Source organism: Euwallacea fornicatus, chromosome 16 (assembly GCF_040115645.1).
Source record: "Euwallacea fornicatus isolate EFF26 chromosome 16, ASM4011564v1, whole genome shotgun sequence".
NCBI classification, from domain to species: Eukaryota; Metazoa; Arthropoda; class Insecta; order Coleoptera; family Curculionidae; genus Euwallacea; species Euwallacea fornicatus.
The window spans coordinates 1,625,004-1,649,398 of record NC_089556.1 but is presented as its reverse complement, the minus strand read 5'-3'; the positions used below and the strand labels follow the sequence as shown (position 1 = coordinate 1,649,398).

Here is a 24,395-nt window from a genome sequence, read left to right as displayed (position 1 = left end):
ATCCTTATTTCTGTATGCCTGCTATCCAATTGAAAAATTTTACATGGAGGTTATGGTACTTAAGACCGACCATATTCACCCAATTTTTCAATCTGTTGATTAGAGACGTTTTGGCTCAAAACGCTTCCAAATTTCAAAAATTTTAACGTTCCGCGCAATCATTAGGGGGCCACGATTGGTCAGAGTCAAGGTGAGAATTGAACAAACACGAACCATATGTCAAATCAATTTTCTCTATTCGCCAGATTTTCTGACCAATCGCGGTCTCGGACGATTACGCGGGACATTCCAATTTTTGAAATTTGGAGGCACTTTGGGCCGATACGGCTCTAATTGGAAGATTGAGAAAATTGCGGAGAGGTGGCGGGTCTCGAGTACCATGACTTTCGTGTAAAAGTTTTTCTACTAATTGATCCGCGCAGGCGCATCAAAATAAAAACCGATTCTTAATCTGGAACTGAGAGCTTAATCTCTTGTGTCCAGGGTCCGGTTGGACACCCGGTATAACCTGTGCGCGGTAGAACATGCGGATTGTTTGGGAGGAAGAAATATTCAATCGTTGTTCCGTTGAAAAACATATAAAGCAGATAATGATGTTTTGCATAAATTTCTCTTGCATTATTCATCTCAGTGAGTACTTTCAATAGTCAAATCTATTCTATAATAGAGACACAATTACTAGCTAAATAGCTTTTCGAAGCTATTTAGTTAAATCACGCTTTGGGTCCGCTCTGTTAATTTACTTCTTATTCAGTAGGAGTTTCAACGCGACATTAAGAGGTTAATGATCTGTTGTCCTTTTTGAAGCATTTCCTTCATATTGAATACGCCTAGATTATTGTATTCAGATGAGAACGCGTGGCACGGACATTTTTCTGCATTACTGTGCCATTAAAGTTATGGTAAATTGTCCCTGAATAGTCGTAATATACTGTATTGTATCTTGAACTCGATTCCATGTAGAGATTTAAAATTGCGATTTTGCTTTGAAGAATCACGAGTCCTAACTCATCACGAGAAATTCAATGCTTCGCCTGCCACTTCAATGCTTTCATTTATCAGATTTAACTGCGGAAGGAATTTTTAGGTATCTTCAGATGGTAGTTAACTGGGACCATCATTTATGCGTAGCGATCATCTTTACAGGTCAGGTATAAAATTAATAATTTCCAATTACCGTGCTCAGTTCCCGACTTAGAGTTCGTCCTCGTTCCTTCGATGATTCGGCGGCAGCCCGGCGAGCCAGACTTGCTAAGGCCGGCCCTGCGTGCATGTTCTGAGCGCTGAAGAGACGCTCTATAATTTGGAAATTTCTGTTCGTCGACCGAGTGGCAATCGAACTTCCGCTCATAGGATCTAGGATTCCCGATCCTTAGTGACCATCAGTGATCTACCAACGAAGTCCCCAAATTATCTTTCCATTAGAGCGGGTCTCATGTTTCCACGTTTTCATGGCGTTTTTAAATCGTTTTTAATCCAGCACGTATTGGTTTTCGATATCATCATAAAATGGGTTAAAGTTTAAACGCGATATATTAAATCAGCTTTCAAACTAAAATCGAATCAATTCGTACTCTCATGAAATATTCATTACGAGATGTGGAGGGAATGCGCAGTGAAAACGCGGTAAACCGCCAATCCCCATAAGGTTTTGCGTTCTGTTAAAAATCTCATGCATCTTTGCCTCATGTTCCATTAAAGTGTTATTTTATTATTTAGCGATTTATGCAGGTTATTTACTCAGAACGGCATATTTTGACCATATTCCAACATGCAAAACCATAAGTCGTCTTAACGTGAACCATAATTTCTTGTTGACAACTCAATTACTATGCCGTTCCTGCTGCTTCTCATCGGTACCTTCCAACATTAACTGCCCGCGTAAGTTATTCCAAAATATTTGTATGTCCTCCAGTTAAGTATCTACGAAACAGATACCTGCATGTTTGTCTTATGATGGATACGACTTAACCTCTCATATTTTTTGCACCTGTTGAAAGCAGACTTTTCTTTGCACGATCTAGTTCAAAGTTTTCCTTTTGGTATATGTCTCATTAAGGAACCTGATGTCTGAACGTCGCATTTTTCTCATAATGAACACATATTAATCATTACGTCAATTTGTGGTAAAAGGACGGCAGATTTAAGGACAGCCCCATTTTTATGCTGACTAGCCTCACATTTCGAAATCATTAATTTTAAATGGGCTGAAAATGTAAATTAAAAACACTTGCAGGCTCTTCAAAGGAGTTCAGGCTGATGGAGCGGTAATCAACCAATAATACCGGTACCTCGGATGGAAAGTACCATGATAGGAGGAAATGAGACCGACAACGTGACTGAGCAATAAGTCTAGGTATTATGCAGGGAAGGAGTTGAATTTAGTCGAAAGTCGCTCAAAGTGGTCAATTTTGAATCTGACGAATTTTCCGATTTTTGGCAGTAATTCAGTATCGCGTAAATGGAAGAGTGCGAGCACGCGAAGCTACGTCGGTAACCGAATTCGTCTATCCGTAACGGTCAATAATCAGATATTAAGTACTTCATTAAGTACATCCTTTTGTTGTAAAGTGTAGTTATTGTAATATGCTCCAAGAGTATGCGATTTGAGTGGCACGTGTAAATTTAATAGCTTCCAGTTACAATTATTAAGATTATTATCTCATTACTGACGCTTAATATGCAATTCAATTTAAACGGTTATTAAGTTTTATATCTCAATACAAACCCTTACAAGGCAATAAGATAATGCCTTAAGAGATGACCTTAATTGCGTTTTCCGTGTGTTAATATCACGTTTTTAAATAAATTTGAAACTAAATCCTTTGCGAGCTGAAGCCCCCAGACGCCCCACTAAGGATCAGAGAACATTTGGCTAAAAACCACTTTACATCAACAACCATAGCGGGAATTAAATCCTCCCATTAACAAGAGATAAAACGAGATTTATGGCCTTATTTTCCATAACTTTATGGGTTTCGCCCAAAAATATATTCATACTTTTCAGTGCTACGTCTTCTGCAATTCATTAGATTTAGAAAGGCCAAAAGCGTCATAATTACGCCTTTCGAATGTGCCGATATTTTAACCCTCCGTTATAAAATGTAAAATACCGATAATTTTTATTACATTTTTGAGATGTTATTCTTCTTCTAGCGATTATCTTCCCAATTAGCATAGAAATGTCTCTTAATCTGGCTCTCCGATTGAGGGCACGTATAAGGTGACTCAGAACTGTGGGATCAAACTTCTATTGATTATTCAGTGCAACGATAGAAAACGTTTCGGTGCCACAACCCATAACCGGAAATGCCCTCCAACGCACTACGGCCTCCTGCAGGACGTCCTGCCGCAACTTCGTGATAACGTCCCATTGACCGTTCCACAGCAAAGGTGACTGCAACACCTTGGTGTGTCCGCATACCTTTCCGTTCAAGTCCGTCAGCATTTGGATCGTCGATTCGAACAATGTTAGATCGGCAGAGGTGGTCCAGTTCCGTGGCCCCCAAACTCACCCGATCCGACACCTTCAGATTCCTTGCTGCGGAGACGCGTGAAATCCCCGATTGAAGTGCTGAACAAGAGTCAGTTGCACGAACTCCTGCGGCATTTGAAGTCGTTCAAAGCGATTATCAAATTTCCAGCCAAATAATTTTTGCACAAATAGAGTGAAATGAAACTCGATAAAATACATTTTTGCGCGTTGAGTTACTCGCCAAATTGCTGCGCACTGGGCGAAAATGGATAAAATGGTCATAAGCCGATATTTCTAAGATTTTTTGATTTACAGATCAGATTATTGATACAGATTTATTGATTTTGATTGCAAATATAAGTATAGAACATACGTTACAAAAAAAACTTACAAAAATCGTTTCAATTCATTAAAAATAAATGACAAAATAAGGGAAAATGTAGGCACAAAATTAACCGTTCACGGCCTCATATTCATTCTTATTCATATATCATGTTTCGGCTGTAAATATTTATCAAAAAATTTTTTTGCAAGTTTCTTGGAGACTGATAAATTCATTCTAAAATCATTTAACACTTTCGTTTGTTACATGAAAGTGTTACAAATGGCAAATAAAATAGTGCAAACAGACATCGCCACGCGCCAATTAATAATGAAGCTTTATTGAACGGGAAAAACGATGCGAGAAATTGATCATTTAAGAGGAAGGACACATTCGACGGTACAGTGGATGATGAACAAATATCGTTATCCACGATTGGTACAAGACGAGCCTAGAAGAGGACGAAAAAGCGCACTTTCTGAAACGGACGAGCGATTTATTGCACGAGAACTAAAGATTAATCCGAAGGAAAGTGTCCCTAACCCTAACACAAGAAGTGTCCCAGAGAATCGGCAAACCTGTGCCGACTGAAACAGTGAGAAGAGTTCTCAGAAAAAGTAGTTTTAATGGCAGAAATCAAGGAAGAAACCCTTTATACCAAAAATTAACGAAGAGAAAAGCCTCGATTTTGCAGGAAAAGCTTGAGGACTTTTGGAAAACTGTCGTTTTCACAGATCAAACAGAAATAAACTTATTTAGAGCGGATGGAGGACAAATCGTATGGACGAAGTCAAACACACAACTGCAGGACAGAAATAAAAAAAAAACAGTCAAACATGGAGGTGGATCATCAATATTATGGGGTGCTATGGGAGCGAGTGGTACCGGCAACCTGCACCAAATTACGGGAGTACTGGGTCAAATGTCCACTTTGACATTTTAAGAGCCAATATGCGATCATCAGCAGAGAAGTTGAAGATGTCGAGAGTGTTTTACTTCCAACAGGACCATGACCCGAACCACACCGCTGGCATTTATGCAGTTTTCGTTAATGCATAATATACTAAAATTATTGAATTCTCAACCTCGATCGCCAAAACTTCAACCCCACTGGGAGTTCGTGGGAAATTTCAAAAAAATGAAGTGCAAATTTGCAGTAACTGCAGAAATTTAGGGGAATTTAAAAAAGTGGTTTTTACCGCACGGGAAAACATTTCTTCGGATGTGACTAGAAAGTTTAACTCCGGCGAGGGGGGGTCGCTAAGTGTTGAATCTTAGATGTTAATTGTTACTCTTCAAATTTCTTCAAATAAATGATTACCAGGTATACCTGTATGAAGTGAGAGTCAGGATATACCAGGTATACCGGTATGAAGTGAGCGTCAGGATATACCAGGTATACCGGTATGAAGTGAGCGTCAGGATATACCAGGTATACCGGTATGAAGTGAGCGTCAGGATATACCAGGTATACCGGTATGAAGTGAGCGTCAGGATATACCAGGTATACCGGTATGAAGTGAGCGTCAGGATATACCAGGTATACCGGTATGAAGTGAGCGTCAGGATATACCAGGTATACCGGTATGAAGTGAGAGTCAGGATATACCAGGTATACCGGTATGAAGTGAGCGTCAGGATATACCAGGTATACCGGTATGAAGTGAGCGTCAGGATATACCAGGTATACCGGTATGAAGTGAGCGTCAGGATATACCAGGTATACCGGTATGAAGTGAGAGTCAGGATATACCAGGTATACCGGTATGAAGTGAGCGTCAGGATATACCAGGTATACCGGTATGAAGTGAGCGTCAGGATATACTAGGTATACCGATATGAAGTGAACGTCAGGATATAAATGTCTCGATATAGGGCATTTGTTGTAAACAAACCTTTTTTTTTGTTTACTTGGTTGGTATGCAAACTGACGAACATATTTAGTACAAATCAAGTCCTTGAACAAATAACAATATATTATTTCATTGTGCAAAAAATGTCGCATTTTGTACCACGAAATGATGATTTGCGGAAAGCATTAATTTTTTGCTTTCATTTGAAGAGAAGTGCTGCAGAGTCGCATCGAATGCTTGTCGAAGCATATGGTGATTATGCTTTATCAGAAGCAACATGCAAAAGATGATTTCAACGATTCAGAAATAACAATTTTGATGAGCAAAATGAAGAACGTGGCAGACCACCAAAAAAGTTCGAAGACGCCGAACTGCAATCGATATTGGATGAAGATGACACTTTAAGTCAAAAGCAAATGGCAGAAATGTTAAATGTTGCACCACGAACAATTTCTGATCGTTTAAAAGCTATGGGAAAGATCCAGAAGTGTGGAAAATGTGTGCCGCACGAATTGGATGAAAGACAGATGGAGAACCGAAAAAACACCTGTGAAATTTTGCTTCAAAGGCACGAAAGAAAATCAGTTTTGCATCGAATTGTTACTGGAGATGAAAAATGGATTTATTTTCAAAACCCTAAACGGAAAAAATCACGGGTTGATCCGGGACAACCATAAATATCGACTGCGAAACCTGATCGACTCGGCAAGAAGGCAGCGCTGTGTGTTTGGTGGGATCAGAAAGGTGCGGTGCACCACGAGCTTTTAAAACCTGGTGAAACCGTTAATACTGTTCGCTACCGCCAACAATTGATTAATCTAAACAATGCATTGATCGAAAAACGATCAGAACGGGCCAGAAGACACGGGAAGGTAATTTTGCTCCGTGACGACGCACCTGCACACAAAGCAACACCGGTTCAGGATACCATCGAGACACTTGCCTGGGAGTTGCTACCCCATCCGCCGCATTCACCAGACTTGGCTCCGTCGGACTACCATTTGTTTTCATCGATGGGTCACGCATTGGCTGAGCGGCACTTCGATTCCTACGGAGAAGTAGAAAATTGGATGTCTAATTGGTTTGATGCCGAAGAGGCACATTTCTATTGGCGTGGTATCCATGAATTGCCAGAAAGGTGGACAAAATGCGTTGAAAGCAATGGTCAATATTTTGAAAATTTTTTTTTCTTCCCTTGTTAAAATCGGTGTTTTATTTTGACAAAATAACGCTCATTTGATACCGGTAGACCTGGTATGTGATGTACACACTTGTGATAGTTTTGTGACTACATTTTCCCCTCATTGCTGTTTGTTATTTATTGTTATCGAATCGGAACAATTTTTTTGTTAATTTTTTTCTTGTAACATATTCGCCAGATTAATTATTCATCTACCAGAGTCATATTCCAAAAATCGTTTATAACGCACATTAAATGTTGCGCTTGATCGAAAACGAGCCTGTTCGCGATTTAATTATTCAGATTTAATTTAATTAGCATTAAAGTAATTTTCAGTAATTATTTAAATAGCTTGAGAATAATAATGGCGTCATTATCTAAACCGAGAAAGATAGTTATTCGTCCACTTTGCGTTCACTTGAATTTTGATACGAATAGGTCTTAATTTAATATTTCGTAGAATCTCCTTTCTATTTCATACTTTCCCCCGGCCTTTTAGACATTAATTCAACAATCTTTTTTTGTCAAATTAATGCCAATTTCAGCCCATTCCTCTTGACGCTTGGTTTTTAATCGTCCCTTACTAGATACTTGATGTTTTTTACCCTTTCTTTCAATTCCAACCATTAAAGGTCAATAGGGCTCGTGTGGCGACTGAGGCGGCGCCTCCAATAATTTTGGTTTATCACATGATAACCATTCTCCAACGATACGCACTTCATGCTTAGGATCATTGCCTCGTTGGAAAACATACCTAACCGAAATTACCATATTATCTGCACTGTTTTGTAACAGGTGTACAAAAAGAAACTGAGCATTTTTTGGTGAAATTAAGCTTCATTAAAAACATAGTTATTGAAAATATTAGTAATCAAAATGATTTCCATAACTGTCTATGGCCTTTTGCCATTTACTGGGTAGATGATGGATGCCCTCGTGGTAGAAGCTTAGTAGTTTCGACGAAAAATAATTATCGAGCCATTTTCGAATATCTTCAACGTTAAAGAATCGTTGGTCAGCTAAATGAAACTGCACGGATCTGAACGAGTGGAAGTCAGAAGGAGCCAAGTCTGGAAAATACGCCGCATGCTGGAGTATTTCCCAGCCTAACGAGAAGACGAGTTTCTGGGTCGGTTTAGCTGTATGCGGACGAGCATTATCATGCAGCAATATCACTTTCCGACTTCCTTGGCCCGTAAATGGTCTTTTTTCCTCCAGAGCATCGCTAATTTGATCGTTTGGACCTGATAACGGTCAGCTGTAACAGTTTGACCGGGTTCCAGCAGCTCATAGTAAACGACTCCTTTACAATCCCACCAGACACACAGTAAGATTTTCTTGGCATGAATGTTTGGTTTTGCAACTGATGTGGATGGCTCGCCTGGGTCAACCCATGTTTTTCTACGCTTAGGATTGTCATACAAAATCCACTTATCATCTCCCGTAATAATATTATGCATAAAATTCTTTCTTTTATACTGAGAAAGCAAGTTCGTGCAGATGTCAACTCTTCGATTTTTATCGTCTTCGGTTAGCTCATGAGGAACCCATTCTCCTGCTTTTTGAATTTTTCCCATTCCATGCAATCGAACTGAAACTGCTTGTTGTGTTACTCCTAACTGCTCTGCAAGCTGTTTTTCAGTTTGGCATGGATTTTCATCCAGTAAAGTTTGCAGTTCTTCGTCTTGAAACTTTTTTTCGACACCCGCACGTGGATCGTTCTCAAGACAAAAATTTTCCTCTTAAACCATCTCCTAACAGTTGAAGCACCAACAGAATGATCTCCCCAAGCCGAATTGACCATTTCTGTTGTTTCAGCAGTATTTTTTTTCAGTTTAAAACTGAACAACATTGATATTCTCAAATGTTGCTTGGAAATGTCCATGTCTCTATTTACGTTTTGTGCACTGAACTACAGCCCCTAAGCAACTGAAACTTTTATCATATAAAAAGTCATAAATAGACAACACCTGCTCACAATTGCAGGCGAATTGAACGTGCCTAAGTATGTTTTTTTATTGCACGTAACTTCATTGCTCAGTTTCTTTTCGTACACCTATTAGATTGTTCTCAAGAATGTCTAAATGGACAAAGCGGTGCATAATTCTATCAATAAAATGAAGTCGACCCACACAGTACCAAGACGGACGCCACCAACTGAGAACTGAACCGCCCTCATGTTTCACCGTTGGATTTAAACGTTTCGGTTTGTGCTACGCCTCTCCTTGTTTTCTGCACAATGGAACTTATCTTGATTTTCCAAATAACCCAATTTCAGTTTCACCCGTGAAAATAACGTTTTTCTAGATTTCAACGTTCCTATTGTAGGGTTACGTAACTAACCCTCAGCTTTAATTTCGTGCCTATTAATTTTAGTAAATATGCGTTAAGTTCGATAAGGGTTAGACAGCAGGCATTACTTCTATGATAGATATACCCCCTGAGGCACGGCACTGGTAGGCATTAGCTAGAACATGAGAATTTCCCATTTCATGCCCTATCGATGCCGGAAATCCCCGCAATAAACCTGGTCGGCATTGGAGCTGCCTACAGTGAACTATGTCGGCGCTGGAATTGCCCGCAATAGACCTTCTTGTCGGTCCCACAGCTGCAGATCCAATTCCCGGTTAAGACGCCACGGTTTGATGCGGCAAATGGTGCAAATGGCACCCTAGCCAAGGTACGCCCATGGTTTGTCACCATGGGTGTTAGTACTTAAGAATGGACAAGACATAGAGGGCTCTCCCTCTCTCCCTTGTTTTTTTGGGGTACGGTCGGCCACTGCAACGCAGACGTCGCGTCTGCGCTCATCAAATTCGTGAGTCACTCTATCATTCCCTGCATATTCCGTATTAATAAACGTAAACTTATAAACCTTCTCTCTGACCTGTGATTTCATTCAAAAGATATAAACAACGTCCTATATCTAAAGTAGTATCAAAACCCGATACTATACTATTAATATACTGTTCGGCAAAGTCAAGACGCTCCCTGCTATTCGCTTTATTAACAAACGGCCCCTTCCTAGCTACTCGTGTCCTCAAACCGTTCTCGTTCAACAATTTTCTCATTGTAATAACATGTACAACTTTTCCATAATCACTTTTAATACTTTTTGCTAAATCGATCTCTGTAGTATTTGGATTGATATTCGCTTCCTCAATAATTTTTTCGTTTCGTGCGTTCGTTAAAGACAGATTTTCTTTCGCTCCCTGGCGGTGTTCAGGTGGTCCTTGTTGTTTTATGTTGTTTTATGGTAGACTGGACCATTGATCGGATTCTTGCAGTAATTCTGGCTATTGCCCGTTGGAATTTTCCTTCCGCATTTAATTCTTCAATCAACTCTCATTTGCGGGAAGAAATTTCAGAAGATTTACGATCCATTTTTATAAATAATTGGCGCTAACCTGAACTTTTATGAAAACAATGATCTGATAGCAACAAAATAACAGTTTAAACTGTCTGGAAGAATAAAAAAAATAGCAATAAATACTTTGTTGCTTCTGCAAAGTGGACGAATAGTTTTCCTCATCTTAGATCTTGAAACCGTTATTATTTTCAAGCATTTTTTATAATTATTGAGAATTATTTTGTTGCTAAAATTGGTAAAAATTGAATAATTCAATTGCGCATAGGCTCATTTGCAACATTTACTGTGTGTTTTAAACGATTTTTAGTAAATATGTAACTCTGGTGGACGAATAATCAATCTCGCGACCGCATATTCTCTATTTATATTTGCGCGAATATACAGTGAGCCAAAAAAGTATTCGTACACCCAATATTGTTAATGCATTCTGTTATGTAGCTGGATTTATTACAGTCCAAAACCATTGGAATAAATAATATGGTATTAAAATTTAATCTAAACTGTAAAATACTAAACGCATTCCTTCGGCTTCAGTTCGCTAAATAAAAACTGATTTTAGAAGGACAAAAAAGTATTCGTACACCTGCTTGCTTTCCTTGAGATATTGTTTCCTAAAGAATGCAAACATGTTTATACAAGTTCTTGACGTTGGTTTGTACAAACACAAATATGTTCATCGCTTTATTCGAAATTTCATCAGAAATAGTCCGCACGTCCAGCAAAAAGGGGCGGAAATCCAAAGAATTAACTGATGTTCAAGAAGATCGAATTGTAACGTTATTTAAGCGAAATTTAAGTTATCGACGCATTGGGCAGATGCTTGAAATCTCTCATACAACTGACCAGTACATCGTTTCGAAATTCAAAAAGGACTCGACAGATTATAATAAGCGTAGTGGTAGTCCAAAGAAACTAACCGCACGAGAAACCCGCAGTATCCTTAAACTTGTGAAAAAAACCTAAAACCAGCGCTCCGGAGATTGCAAAACACATTGAGACAGATTTTGGCAAAATCGTCTGTGCTCAAACTGTGAGAAATCGACTTCACGAATTTGAGTTCAACGGAAGAACTGCTCGAAAAAAGCCGTTCATAGGCGAAATCAATAGAAAAAAACGTCTAGATTTTGCTGAGACACGTGCGAATAAGCCTTTATTGTTCTGGGAGAACGCAATATTCTCAGACGAAAGCAAATTTAATACATTCGGGTCAGATGGAAGGAACTTTGTGTGGCGAAAACCCAATAAAGAATTAGATCCGAAGAATCTTATTCCAACTACCAAACATGGAGGAGGCGACGTCCTAGTGTGGGGACGCATGAGTGCTGCGGGAGTTGGCGAACTTGTCGTCATCGATGGCATCATGAATGCTGCGGAGTATGTGGAGACACTCCGAGGCAAATTGAACCGAAGTGCAACCAAATTGGGAATGCGAGATTCATATTTGTTTCAACGGGACGATGATCCCAAACACGCTGCCAGAGTAACCAAGGAATGGTTGTTGTATAATGCACGACAGTTATTTCCTCCTCCTCCCCAGTCACCGGACGTAAACCCGATCGAAAATTTGTGGGCTTATTTGAAATCACAATTGAAGAGGGATGAAATTCGATCTAGAGCCGCGTTGCTAACCTGCTTCACTGTCGCTGGAATCAGATGAGCTACTGCTCAGCGATGAGGAGGAGCTGTCGCTATCCGAACTAGAGCTGGAAGAAAACATTCGTCCGCCCCCAGTGCCCCCTGTCGGGTCAGCTTTGGCGTCTGTAATTGCATATTAAAACTATCAATTCTCGCAAGTTTCAAACGAACGTAACATACCTTTCTTTGGAGCCTTTTTACTGGGTCCAATCTTGTGATTGACGTCCACAGTTAATCACGAAGATACAAGAATGTTGGCAACAAATCAGCCCTGAAGTGACCCGAAAATTAGATGAATCAATGTCCAGAAGACTCCGGGCAATAGTGAATGAAAAGGGAATGCATACAAAGTGTTAGTCTTTTCACTCTTTTCAAATGTGACATGCGATACGGTGTACGGTCGGGTGTACGAATACTTTTTGTGCCTACGAAAACCTCCTATTTGTTAAATATTCTTTGTTAGCTAATTAAAAACGTTTCTTAGATGATATTATATTAGTGTGTATAAGGAAATTTACATTAAACAATAACTATATATTTAAAACTACAGAAAAGCATTGTGTACGAATACTTTTTTGACCCACTGTATATTATCTTCCGTAAGGCGAAAAAACCTAGGAATATTAGCTTATGTCCATTTCATTCATTTCTGCCCTATGAATGGTCGATTTTTTCAGCAACTCAACACACCTGCCTTAAGGGCGATAAGGCCGCAACGTTTTAGGGAGATATTTCCGGACACGAGTCCTCAGACTCAAATGTCTTCCGCCGTTGCACCGAACAATCCCGAGACGTTCGCTTCCACAGCGTGACTCCCCCTGTATAGGGCGGCCCACACGCATTTAATGTCCCCACAAAACGCATACAATGGAAGGTACCCTGGTACCTGCTATAAAATTTCTGCGCAAACATGACCATTAACACCTTAACCTCTGGTCTTTGTGTGGAAGTAAAACGGGAACGGTACTTGTTTTCTCGCTTTGTTGATATTCCGTCAACGTTTATATCGTTTGTATGTGCGGCCCCGGTTTTCGGTCTACAAACCTTTTTTCCTCCTACTCATGCCTTTCTGATGCCGCAAACAATAAATGGTACTAAAAGAAACGCGCAGTGGCGCAGGTACTAGCCGAAAAAGTACTCACACGCCCACGGTAGGTGGCAGCATTGAGCTTCATCGGGGCTGACCTTGGCAAGTCGGGCGCGCTGGGTGAAAGTTTTTATCGAAATCCCCCCCGGGAAAGGCGCCGCCCTGGGCCGTCGCCCGACCTCGCCCTTCTCCGGGACGGCGCTACTGCATCCCGTAAACGTTCTTGCCTGGAAGTGCTGACGTTGATCGGCGAACTTGAAGAAAATCGCTTTTTTTTCCATGCACGTGTGCACACGACCTTCGAATTTTGCCTGAGAGCTACATACAGTGGCCGCTCAAAGTGAAAATGATAGACCTGTATTGGAATCCCCATTTGTTTAAAAAGTGTAATTAACTTAACAATAAACTAGGAAACGATTTTTTTTTTATTATACTACACTTGTTCTATAATATCAACAATTAAAAATTTTAAAAATTATTCTTACAAAGGAAGGAAAAAAAAGAAATTTTATTCGGTTTCAAAACAAGTCTAAAAATTACAATGATGCAATTTTTTTACCGTTTTTGCAATAAACTAATATTACATAGTTGCTACCCCCTTGGCTGAGATAACTTCGCCGATAGAACGATTTGGCATCGATTCGACCAACTTTTCAGTGAAATCAGTATAAATTTTCTCCCGTTCTTCAAGAAGAGCGCGTTTTAACTCGTTTTTAGTGGAAATCTCATGCTTCCTAATTTCCAATTTTGGAACATCACATGCAGACTTGCTCAAACCGACTCAGATTGGCAAAATAACCTCAACGTGGAGAAAAACGGCGAATCATCCGTTCAGCCATTCTAAATCCATCAGATTTGCTCGAAAATTATACGATCTAGGGCCATTTCCATCATTTCCATTAATTCCATTTCTAATTTAGCTCAAAAAGATGTTCCATGATATTAATGTCGGGCGATTGCAGTGGGGGTTTTTATTACATGAGGATAGTTATACGAGAGCCGTCCTTTCACAATTTGAGCGTCATGCTTCGGATCGTTCTTCTGGTAGAACGCAAAATCCTTAGAAACGTTCAGTTTTTCCACGTCGGGTTGGAAATTTTGCCGTAATATGCCTGTCCATAATGCCATCGATGAGGTGCAGCTCTCCTGTCCCGACACTGGACATGCAGCCCCAAACCATCACGCTTCCTCTTCTTTGTTCAACAGTGGCTTTTAAATTTGCTTTCTTTAGCGCCTCGACGGGTTTCCTGTAGACCAAAACCAAGACCATACGATCCAAAGAGGTTGAACTTGCTTTCATTTGTAAATAAACCTCATTTCCAAAACTAGTCTTCTTCATCCAAATGCTTTTTGGCTAATTGTACTCCGGTCTTATGGTGCTTTAGGCTAATGAACGGCTTTTTTCTGGCTATTTGACCATGAAATTGACGTTTTTCCAAAACTATTCTTATGGTTTCTGGATTCACTGACTTGGGTAAATGCCTTTCAACCTCTATAGCTACTTTTGGGGGCACTTGCTCGGGGATTTGTTTTTACGTATCGCACAATCCACCCTTCATCAACATCAATGACAATTTTTCCTGAGCTTTTTCTATCATATTTCTTAACCTTCCCTCACTTTCCAACTTCTCTACGGTGTGTTGTATTCTTGCAGGACTTTTTTGAAGAACATCGGCGATGGCCCCAATAGACTTGCCTTTTTTGCGATGACTAATTGCTAACTCACGTTCTCTCACAGAGGTATGTCATCCCATGTTGATTTTGAACTAAATTCTAGCAATTATCAATACAACTCAACAAGAAATGTTGATTTCTTGCATTTTTGAACATTTTTTTGCATTCCCAAATATTTTATTATCAAAAAATTGATCTTTATCATTTTAATTTTAAATATCGCACTGAAAGCAAATGGAACTAAATTTTTTTCCTTGCTTTGCAAGATTTTTTTTTTAATTTTAATTGTGGATAATACAGAATAGATGCAGCATAATAATTTTAAATTTTTTACCCTAATTTATTGTTAAATAAATGAAAATTTATTAATAAATAGTGATTTCAATGCATGTGTATCAATTTTCCTGCGAGCCACTGTAGGTGTTTTTCGCTTTTCTCTCTCACTATTTACTTCAAGCATTGACAGTAATTATCAGAGATGTGTGCAATCATGCTGGTAGAGCCATCAGAACGATTTTGCATTCAGTGAAGACATCTTACCCGATGCACCTTCAACTTCGAAGACTGCCTGATGGCTTCATCCTGTTGCGCACCTGTTAAATTCTTTCCAAAATTTGATATCGGCAACCTCGCGTTTGGCATTTATTTTCAATATGTGACCTCTGTTTAACTGTACCTGTCATTACGGCCACCGATGGCACTGAGCGGCATTGCCAAACTTCGGGAAAATCCGGTAATTTCTAAATTTTCGATGGGACGATTTTTAATTTATTTTTTTAATTTAAATATCGAATAACCTTCGCGGATCTGTTAAAAATGTGTCATATTCGTATCCATCACGACACATGTTGATAACGGAAACCCTAAAGAAATTGCCATTCGTATTACCATTCTTTAAATTTTATGTTGATGTTACCGTTTTTTCTACTAACCAGATGGGTTAGGTGGACGATGTACTTCAGCGATTCAATAAGTTTCATCCGAAGATTAAATTCACGGTCGGTTATGATGATGAAGGTAATTTGAAAACAGGCTGGTACGTCAAACCTACCGCGCTCCTGGTAGGGTTCTTAATTGATTGTCCGACAAAGCTTTTACTCATGAACGATTCGAAGTTTAATTTATATACGTCATTTGTCTTTAATAGTCCCTATTTTAAGGGAAAAATGATCGATGCATTGAAGGTATTTTTATGGATGATAATGGAAATAGCTCCCGCGGATGTTGGCAAGTTGCGTCTTTCCAAAGTTGAAAGGCAAGTTGCCGTGTGTTGAACCGGTGGGTGATGGGATGCACGCTGATCCTCTTCACTATTTTATATTTCAGCATATCACGGAACTTTCAAGCGAACCTCAAAAATGCTTCGAATCGATTTATGTATAGCTAAAGGCCTGAGCATTAATGGATGACTCTCGTTTCTTGTGGCGGTTTGGATGTTTCAATAACACCTTCCATAAAGAAAGATTATTCAGCGCAACAATAGAAGACATTCAAGTATGAGGGCCTTTATCCGGAAGTGTCTCTCCAAGGCGCTGCGGCCTTCTGACCTTTTCAGATAGTTACCTGAAAAAATGTGTTTCATCGCGTTTTAATATTTTCATTTATTCATACAAAATGACAATACACTAGTTGTCCAAAATGTCGCCCTTCATTTCGTCAGTTCGGACAACATTCGATCGGCGGAGACGGTCGAGTTCCGCGGCCCCCTTAGTGACCCGATCTAACTCCTTGCGATTTTTTTCTTTGCTAACGCATGAAATATCTGGTCTATGAAACACCAATGGAAACACAGCAAGATCTGATTGCACGAATTATTGCGGCATTTGATGTCGCCGGAAACGATTATCAAATTTTCAGCCAAGTTCGCAAGAACTCTATGCAACTGTATATGGGGGCCGTCATAGCTATGAAATAACGGCGATAACTTGTTAAATAGGTTTTTTTTTTTATATTTCAAGTCAAATTTAGTTTTTTGTCCCTTTTTGATGACTTTGAACTTTTTTTTCTTACCCCGTAACGTTTCAGTGAAGTCTAACTTTAGTTTTTCAAATGTGGCCCTCTACTTCAGATTCGTTTCGTGGAATCTACCCTCATTTGCGTATAGAGACATACCAAATTTTATTAGGCCTAGATAACTAAAACTTCGAAAAAACCCTTATTTTCCTCATTTTATTCAAAGAAATTAAATTCGATCAGAGAAGCAAAGTAATAAATTACAGCTTGCAAGAATTAATCGTTGTTTAATGCTTAAAGCGTTCTTTGAAAATGTTTTCCATCGTTATTCAAACACGGAGCAATTCATTGCATGAATGATCTTGTCACCTGATCATAGATGTCTTGCCTGATTGATTGCATTACATCGACGACTCGAGCCTTCAAGTCATTTACGCTATTTGGCCTATTCTTATAAACTTAATATTTTAAATTATCGCAAAGGAAAAAGTCGCAGGTATTTAAATCAGGAGACCGGACTGGCCACCCTATTTCACCAAGCAAAAAACGGATGCAGCTTTTTTTAAATAAGAAATTGGAATTTCCGGAATGCTATTTACTTGACATTTAAAAAATACAGTGTTTTTATTATTTGGCTTTTCCCATTGAATTTAATTTTTTTTGTATAAAATTAGAAAAAAATTTAGTGCATTTTTTTTCATTTAACCTCAATAAAACTTCCTACCTCTGTGTGCTCAAAAAAGTGTAAAAATGACTTTTTTGCCTTTCCAAGCCCATGTGAGCGCCATTAATTCACCAAAAACTAGATTTTATTGAAACATAAACTGTCATTTAATGTTTTATGCTGACTATGTCCATGTTTATCCAATTCATTATACCAGGCAATAAAATTTATTCGGGCTCCTTCAGTAGGCAACTTTAATTCTGTTTGACGAAGAAGACGTCGTATATCAAACGGCTTAGAAAGTGTCAACAAGGGTTCCCGGTTTAATTGCATGCGTTGTATATTAACTTGGGGCTTTCGCCAACTATCTATAAGTAATACTTCCATAAATTATCACTAACTTGTTTGTCAGAATTTCCAACTCATAAAAATCTTCCTTCGTAGATGGATAAAGTAATTGAGGAGGGAGCCTTAAGGCTGCTCATCACTGAATCAACGTGTGATGTCATTCTGAGCTGCAGCGATCATCGGCTGATGGCCCATAAACTCATACTATCAATCGCCAGTCCAGTATTGAGGGTAAGTTATGAACACCTTCGACGATGTGAACTAAACTCCTTCGCCAACTCCAGGAGCTGCTTCAAAAGCACTCATTTGAAGCCACCCCGGTGCTGATCCTTCCAGACATCAAAGGCTCAACGATGTCTCAAATTCTGGACTATATCTATACAGGAACTGTGGTAATTTACACGTTAGAGGAGTTCCTATCGGTGGCCAAATTCCTGAAGATCTCAGTAAATACTCAGGACATTGAGAATAACGTTAAAAAGCGCGATGGTTTCCTCATAGATTATAGCAAAGCTATCGCCAAATCTGATGTTGGTAAGGGGAATGATTTGGTTAAAGCGAACTTGGACGAGGACTTGAAGAAGAGGCCGCAAAAGATTTTACCTGACCTCTTGCCCATCGATTTTGGACTGAAGAAACCCAAAAACAGGATCTCAAAGATGGTCGTTCCGAGTCCTTGGTGTCGCAGAGATGAAACGAGCTTCCTTGGTGATCCCAGAGTCGTCTCGCCATTACACGAGGTTCGTTAAAAAATGGCTTCTGAGTAATTATTTCCTATAGCTTCCTTTATTATACTTTATCTCAATAACAAGTTTATGCCTGGAATTTTAGATCATTAAACAGGTCCAATGGTTTTTTTTTTGCTTTTATTTGGGTTGGAAATTGGTTCTCTGAGGAGATTGTTGACATAAAATATTCAGATCCGTTACGACAACTCATTATATGCCTTGACTGAACTAATTAATATGCAAATTTATCCTATATGAGCAGTATAAATCCTTTATATTTCCCCGACACGTAAAGTATTTTCCTAAATCTAACAAATATTTCACTGAAATTCTGCAATAATCATTTCTGCCTTAAGTCGGCGCTCAGGCCTACAAATGTCTCGACTATTAATTGCCGTCATTAACAGAGTTGTTCGTTAAACGGCTATTAGCAAACCTGTGTGTATGTAATAGGTTTCAAAAGCTCATAAGCTCACAACGTGCACAATTAACCATTACTTTTAACTCATTTCTCAAATGAACAGAAATTAATTATCAACAAATTCGTACCAAGAATCCGAAAGCGAATACTAATACAGAAGCACTATCGACACATATTTCGGATATGCTAAAGCTAATATTTGTTAACTATACCTGATATAACATGAAACCAGGGAGATATCTCTAGAGGCGACAGTAGTCTGAAAAATAATTAAAAAAATGCTGATAGATCGAATTTTCGATTTACAGGGTGGCGAAGTTTTACATTTCTTCTCGTATCTTGCGTTTTTCTCACACACACACACGCCTCGGGTTAAAGTCTTGAAGTTTCGTACATTACTTTTGCAAAGACCTTCTAGAACAAAATGTCGAAATCCTCGGTACCCGTGTACTGGGTGTTATGTTTTTTGGGTCACGTAATATTTTATGCTGGATATCTTTTTTGGAAAACCCTGTATGAGTTCTTATATCAAATTAAAATTCCATTTTCAATTCTCTAGCCTCTTGGTCTCTTAGAGTATTTTCGTACCTTTTACTGTTTTCGCAGCAGGCAAAAATATCTAGCGATGCAAAGTGAGAATGTAAAGGAAGTGAGGAAAAAAAATCATACCGCCTAGTTATCAGCTACCTGAAGAAATCCGTAACGTTCAGTAAAATGTCTTAAAATAAAAATAAATCTAAACGAAAACAAAATTATTAAAAATGTTTAAATGTGCCACCCTGTGTATATCGAAAATGGTGTGACTTTGACCACATTTTATTATTATTTCGGTGACTACTGGAATATCCTCAGGATCATATGATATTTCCTGTATATAGCATTTATTATTACATTTAATATTTCTTGATATAGAAATATCGTAAAGATTTTGCTTTTCAGTTACATATCTATTAGCAACTAATTTTACTACTTTTAATTTTCTTAGAGGCACGAGGACAGCAACAATAACAACTTTCAAGTGACGAGCATCAAGAAACCGTCCAAATGCTTAGACACTATAATCAACAACTTGTACCTGAACAATCCAGAAATCCGGAAAGAAATGCTTGAAATTAATACGGCTATAGAAAAGCCCCACGATTCTGGTCGTTATCCATATGTAACACCTCCTCAAGGCAAGATGGAATTGCCCAATCTCACCAACTTCCCATTTTCAAGGCATCTGACAAATCTGTCATATTTTGGCCAGAAAACCCCGGAACACGAAGATGGTTCCAACGAAGTTTCTACTCAGAATCATCCAAAATGTTCTTCTTCATGCAGCGGGGTCAGAACTGAGGGCTCGACGAAGACTAGTGAGAGTGCGATAAATGACAATAATTCCAATCACATTTCAGTGAATAGTGGTGAATCCAGTAGCGAGGACAAACATGAAGACCGTAAGAAGGGAGCAAAGAAGTTGTTTAAATGCGAGGAGTGCGGAAAGTGTTTTAGTCAGCTGAGAAACTACAAATATCACAGGTAATTACCGTAAAAATAACCCGGTTTCTGATGCCTATAGAGCTTTTTTTCGTCCTTATTTTCCGATTTTAATGACATGAACTAGTACAAGACGCAAAACACGATATATTGCCTTTGGTCTGCTGCCCTAGAGACCGTTTTCTTTGCCGCCTTGTATATTGCTTATTTTTGTGGTTTTATCGAAAACGTGCCATTTTGCTTTCACCCCTGTAGTGTTCAAATAAAATATCCTTTCCAACTTGCTTAGAAAGATTATCGACAGCCTCAACCTAAAGCTCTACCTGCGGCCGGCCTGCGGCTCGCAGATCCTCATTACATCCGTGTCATCAAAGTGCATTAATACACAAACGTATGATTACTCTCCTAGACCTATAATACTTATAAAATCCTGATGTCGAAAAGTTTGCTGGTAATGAGCTAAATACTTCACATTAATCACTTACGTTGCTGAGGTAGATACCGTACTGATAGGAATATTCCTCATTAAAAGTAACAGATAATTGATAAAGAAAACTTAAAAGATTTTTTTTAATTAAATCCTACTCACCTGTAACAGGAAAGTCGCAAGATGGTCCGAGTTCTCAATTATCTGAGTTCCGTTGAGATTAATCGATATTTGCGACCTCAATCATGTGCCAACCGAGTGATATAACATGTTTCGATTTTACTACGCCACTGCTCCTGCCCCCCCCCCCCCCCCTGCCCGATTGGTTTCACATAAACGTGGGGAGAAACAGACAGCACAGAAATTATGACCAATAATTACATAAAAAACATGTTTGTGTAAGATCGAGCTACGCCTGTCTATAATCAAACACCATTTACATATAATTAATAAGAATGAGTTTTTATCTAATCTTTGATCCTTTCTAACGTTTATCCCCGCAGATCTATGCATGAAGGTACAAAAGAATTCTCAGCGAGATGCCCTGAATGCGACAAAACTTTCAATGACAGGGGGTACCTCAGCAGCCACATGAAAATTCACCGAGATAGAAAGGAGTATGCTTGTCCTCACTGTCCGAAGAGATTCAACCAAAAAGTGGCTTACAATATGCATCTCAGAATACACACGGGTAAGATATCATGTTTAAATGTAAATATTTAATTTTCTGTAATACTAATATGTTTTTAATGTAAATGTTTCTTCACTCGTGCTGTCCATAATAAGCATGTAATTTAAATATTTTACTGATAATATTTAAATATATTTTTTCTGGCTTTAAAATGGACAGTATTCGCAGTTTGTTATGTTTCTCTGCATTATCGCATACGCACCAAAACTCCCTCGTGGTTAAGAATGTTAATAAACTTTCATTTTACCATAATTGATTTGTATATTTTCGATAAGATCAATAATTAAAACGAATTGGAGAGGACCAACGACTTAAAACGCTTTACAAATAAGATCGGTAAATCTTAGTTGGGCACGCGTTAGGGTAGATGGCACTAAGCCAAGATGCACTTCCGCTGTTGTTGAACTTAACTTATACTGTGTAGATGGCGCCAAGATGACAATTTTCGTTAGGGTCCGTTCAGCAACGTCGTCAAACTATTATTTATTCATGACCTACTAAATTTCCATGATGAACTGAATATAAACGAAATATAGTCTGAGTAATATTCAAATTCCCAAATATTTTACTTTTAACTATTTTAAATAAACAGGTTTACCGCTTCCAAACATACTTTTGCTTATAATTTACCGTTAAAAAGCATTAAATTTGTCATAAATTTACGAAATTGTTTTTGAAAATTTTTCCTGGTGTCTCATGTAGTTTATGAACTCCTCATTTAATTAGTAATTATACAAATTATTTCCATGCGAAGTGTGCGCAAAACAATAACGGACCGAGCGAAATTTATTTCCTATTTCAGCATTATAATTATTGTTCATAAATTTCAAAAAATTTCTAAGCGAAATGGCAAATAACAGTGATGGTCAAATTTTTGCTAATTGGAAGAGCAAAGAGTTAAATATGCTACATAAACTACTCAAATACTCAACGGATTATTTTTAGAAGGAGCAAATAAGGCAGGATGCTCAATATTTGCTTTTGAAAGTAGCGCACTTTCATTATCGATACACTGCACAAGGTTGGCTTCAATATATTTTTTATGACGCTTTCGCTTTCATAATCGCAAGTGTTGATACCCTGTTGATTCATGTGCTTAGGCCCATTTAGTGCCTGGTTAATGAAGCCATTTGCAAATAAACAACACGGCTGGTAGCCATTAGTTTCAAGTGCCGGTTCGACTCGGTACCAATCTTGTTATATTATAGCCTCTCCGGTTTCTGTGTGAAATAGTGGTTAGTATTGTTTGCGACCCAACAATTAAGCTTGTTGGTTGACTGTTTACCAGGGAACAGTTTAGGTCTCCGCGATTTGTTATGATTAAACAATATATTTGTTTTTTTTTTTTAGGTGTTAAGCCTCACGAATGTCCCACCTGCGGAAAAAGCTTCTCCAGAAAAATGCTTCTCAAGCAGCACCAAAGAGTCCATACCGGAGAACGGCCATATTCCTGTCCAGAGTGCGGGAAATCGTTTGCGGATCGATCTAACATGAGCTTACATGCCAGACTTCACACAGGTGAGTAAAGCTTTTTTATTCATCTTCCAGCAACTTCACCATTTCCTTTTCAGGAGTAAAACCTTACGCATGCACCCTTTGCCCGAAGAGTTTCACCAAAAAACATCATCTAAAGACGCACATGAATTTCCACACTGGCGTTAAACCGTATAGTTGCGAGAATTGCGGTTTGGCCTTTTCGCAGAGCAGCAATATGAGGACTCATTATAAAAAGTGTGTATTGAAGGATCGGACTGATTTGGTTGCCAAAACTGAGCGGATACGTTCTGTTGAAAATAATTCGTGATAAAAGGGCAAAATAAGTGAGGTCAAGTTGATTAGAAGCAGAGAAATGCGAAATTGAAGGGGAATTTATCGGTAGTTGGCCACTTATTATCGGAAGCATCAGTCAATTACGATTGTACTTTCTGATTTAACGAATTCTTCGGATTTAACCATGGAGACGCGGGTGAAATACTTGAAAACTGCTGAAAAGAGTATATAAACAGCTTCGCGGAGAATTAGTAAGAGGCGCGTCTCGGTAGAGGGTGCTGGATGCAATACGGTTTGCGCTTTCTCTGTGAATGGCGCAAACTGCAGGATTTAAATAAAATTAGTTATCATTGCTAAGAAAATTAAATTAAGTATTTTTGACTAGAGGGTTAATATTATTATTTTTATAGATTTGTGGGTTTTAATTTTTTATTAATTTCCATTACACTACATAAGTAGGATTAATTAATTCCATAAATCTACTAATGTCCACTATTTCCAGTGAGGCCATAATGTTAAGGTCGATATGATTAAATATGATATTGATGTCCGACTTATTTTTATAATAATTTATATTTTTTTATATTTATTTATTACATTTACATTCCTGTATATAAAATTAAGTTCTAAAAAGCTTTATTTTATAAGGAGTATTTCTATTCAGACCTGTGATAACTATTTTAGCTATTTAAGTAGATGATCAGTGTATCTAATAATTTATATTATTATAATATTATAAAAATACCGAAATTTGTATTTAAAAACACATACATATGTTTAATTTGTACATAAAATCCGGCAATGCCAAATGAATACATATACTTTAAACGATATTATGTTCAGGAGAACTACGTTCACGTGTGAAATGAAGTATTTTGACAATGGTTTCTTAATAAATTTGTCTCTCAATGCTTACTAACTAAATTTACAATTTTTTCACTTAATACGAGTAAAATCCCATTTTCCTTTTTGACAAAGCGTGCACTATTGACATAAAGAACAAAAAATTTTGAAATAGTGTGTATTAAACATGATAATTCATTTAGAAGAAATTAAATGTCAATACATGAAAATGGATAGAAATTCGGCCATTATGTCCATTATTGACAATGTCTACATGTTTTCATTTAGCTACCTAAAGCGATAATTTACACCGCTGCAAGCATTGCGATAATTTTCTTTGTCACCCTAACAGTCATATGCCAAACTGAAATATTTGAATTTTGCTCTTCTTAAATTCAATTCATGCAAAGAAAGTGAATCTATGATTTTTGAAAAATTAACACTCATGCAATGCATTTAAACTACCCAAAAATTA

General features: G+C 38.2%; 1 protein-coding gene across 5 annotated transcripts in view; it reads left to right on the top strand.

The window, feature by feature from the left end:
• The window catches only part of LOC136344130 (zinc finger protein 679-like), a 36,014-nt gene extending 12,300 nt beyond the window's left edge, over positions 1 to 23,714 (top strand). For 3 of the 5 annotated variants that reach the window (XM_066291279.1, XM_066291278.1, XM_066291281.1), the window contains 6 exons: positions 17,658 to 17,792; positions 17,846 to 18,301; positions 19,696 to 20,231; positions 21,120 to 21,307; positions 22,658 to 22,825; positions 22,879 to 23,714. In XM_066291279.1, coding sequence (XP_066147376.1) covers positions 17,658 to 17,792; positions 17,846 to 18,301; positions 19,696 to 20,231; positions 21,120 to 21,307; positions 22,658 to 22,825; positions 22,879 to 23,111 — 1,716 coding nt within the window. In that variant the 3' untranslated portion in view covers positions 23,112 to 23,714. Of the gene's footprint in view, positions 1 to 1,669; positions 1,882 to 2,236; positions 2,357 to 12,716; positions 12,987 to 17,657; positions 17,793 to 17,845; positions 18,302 to 19,695; positions 20,232 to 21,119; positions 21,308 to 22,657; positions 22,826 to 22,878 lie in introns of those variants that run through there. The other 2 variants (XM_066291280.1, XM_066291277.1) reach the window with 2 other exon arrangements.
• Positions 23,715 to 24,395: the final 681 nt, after the last annotated feature.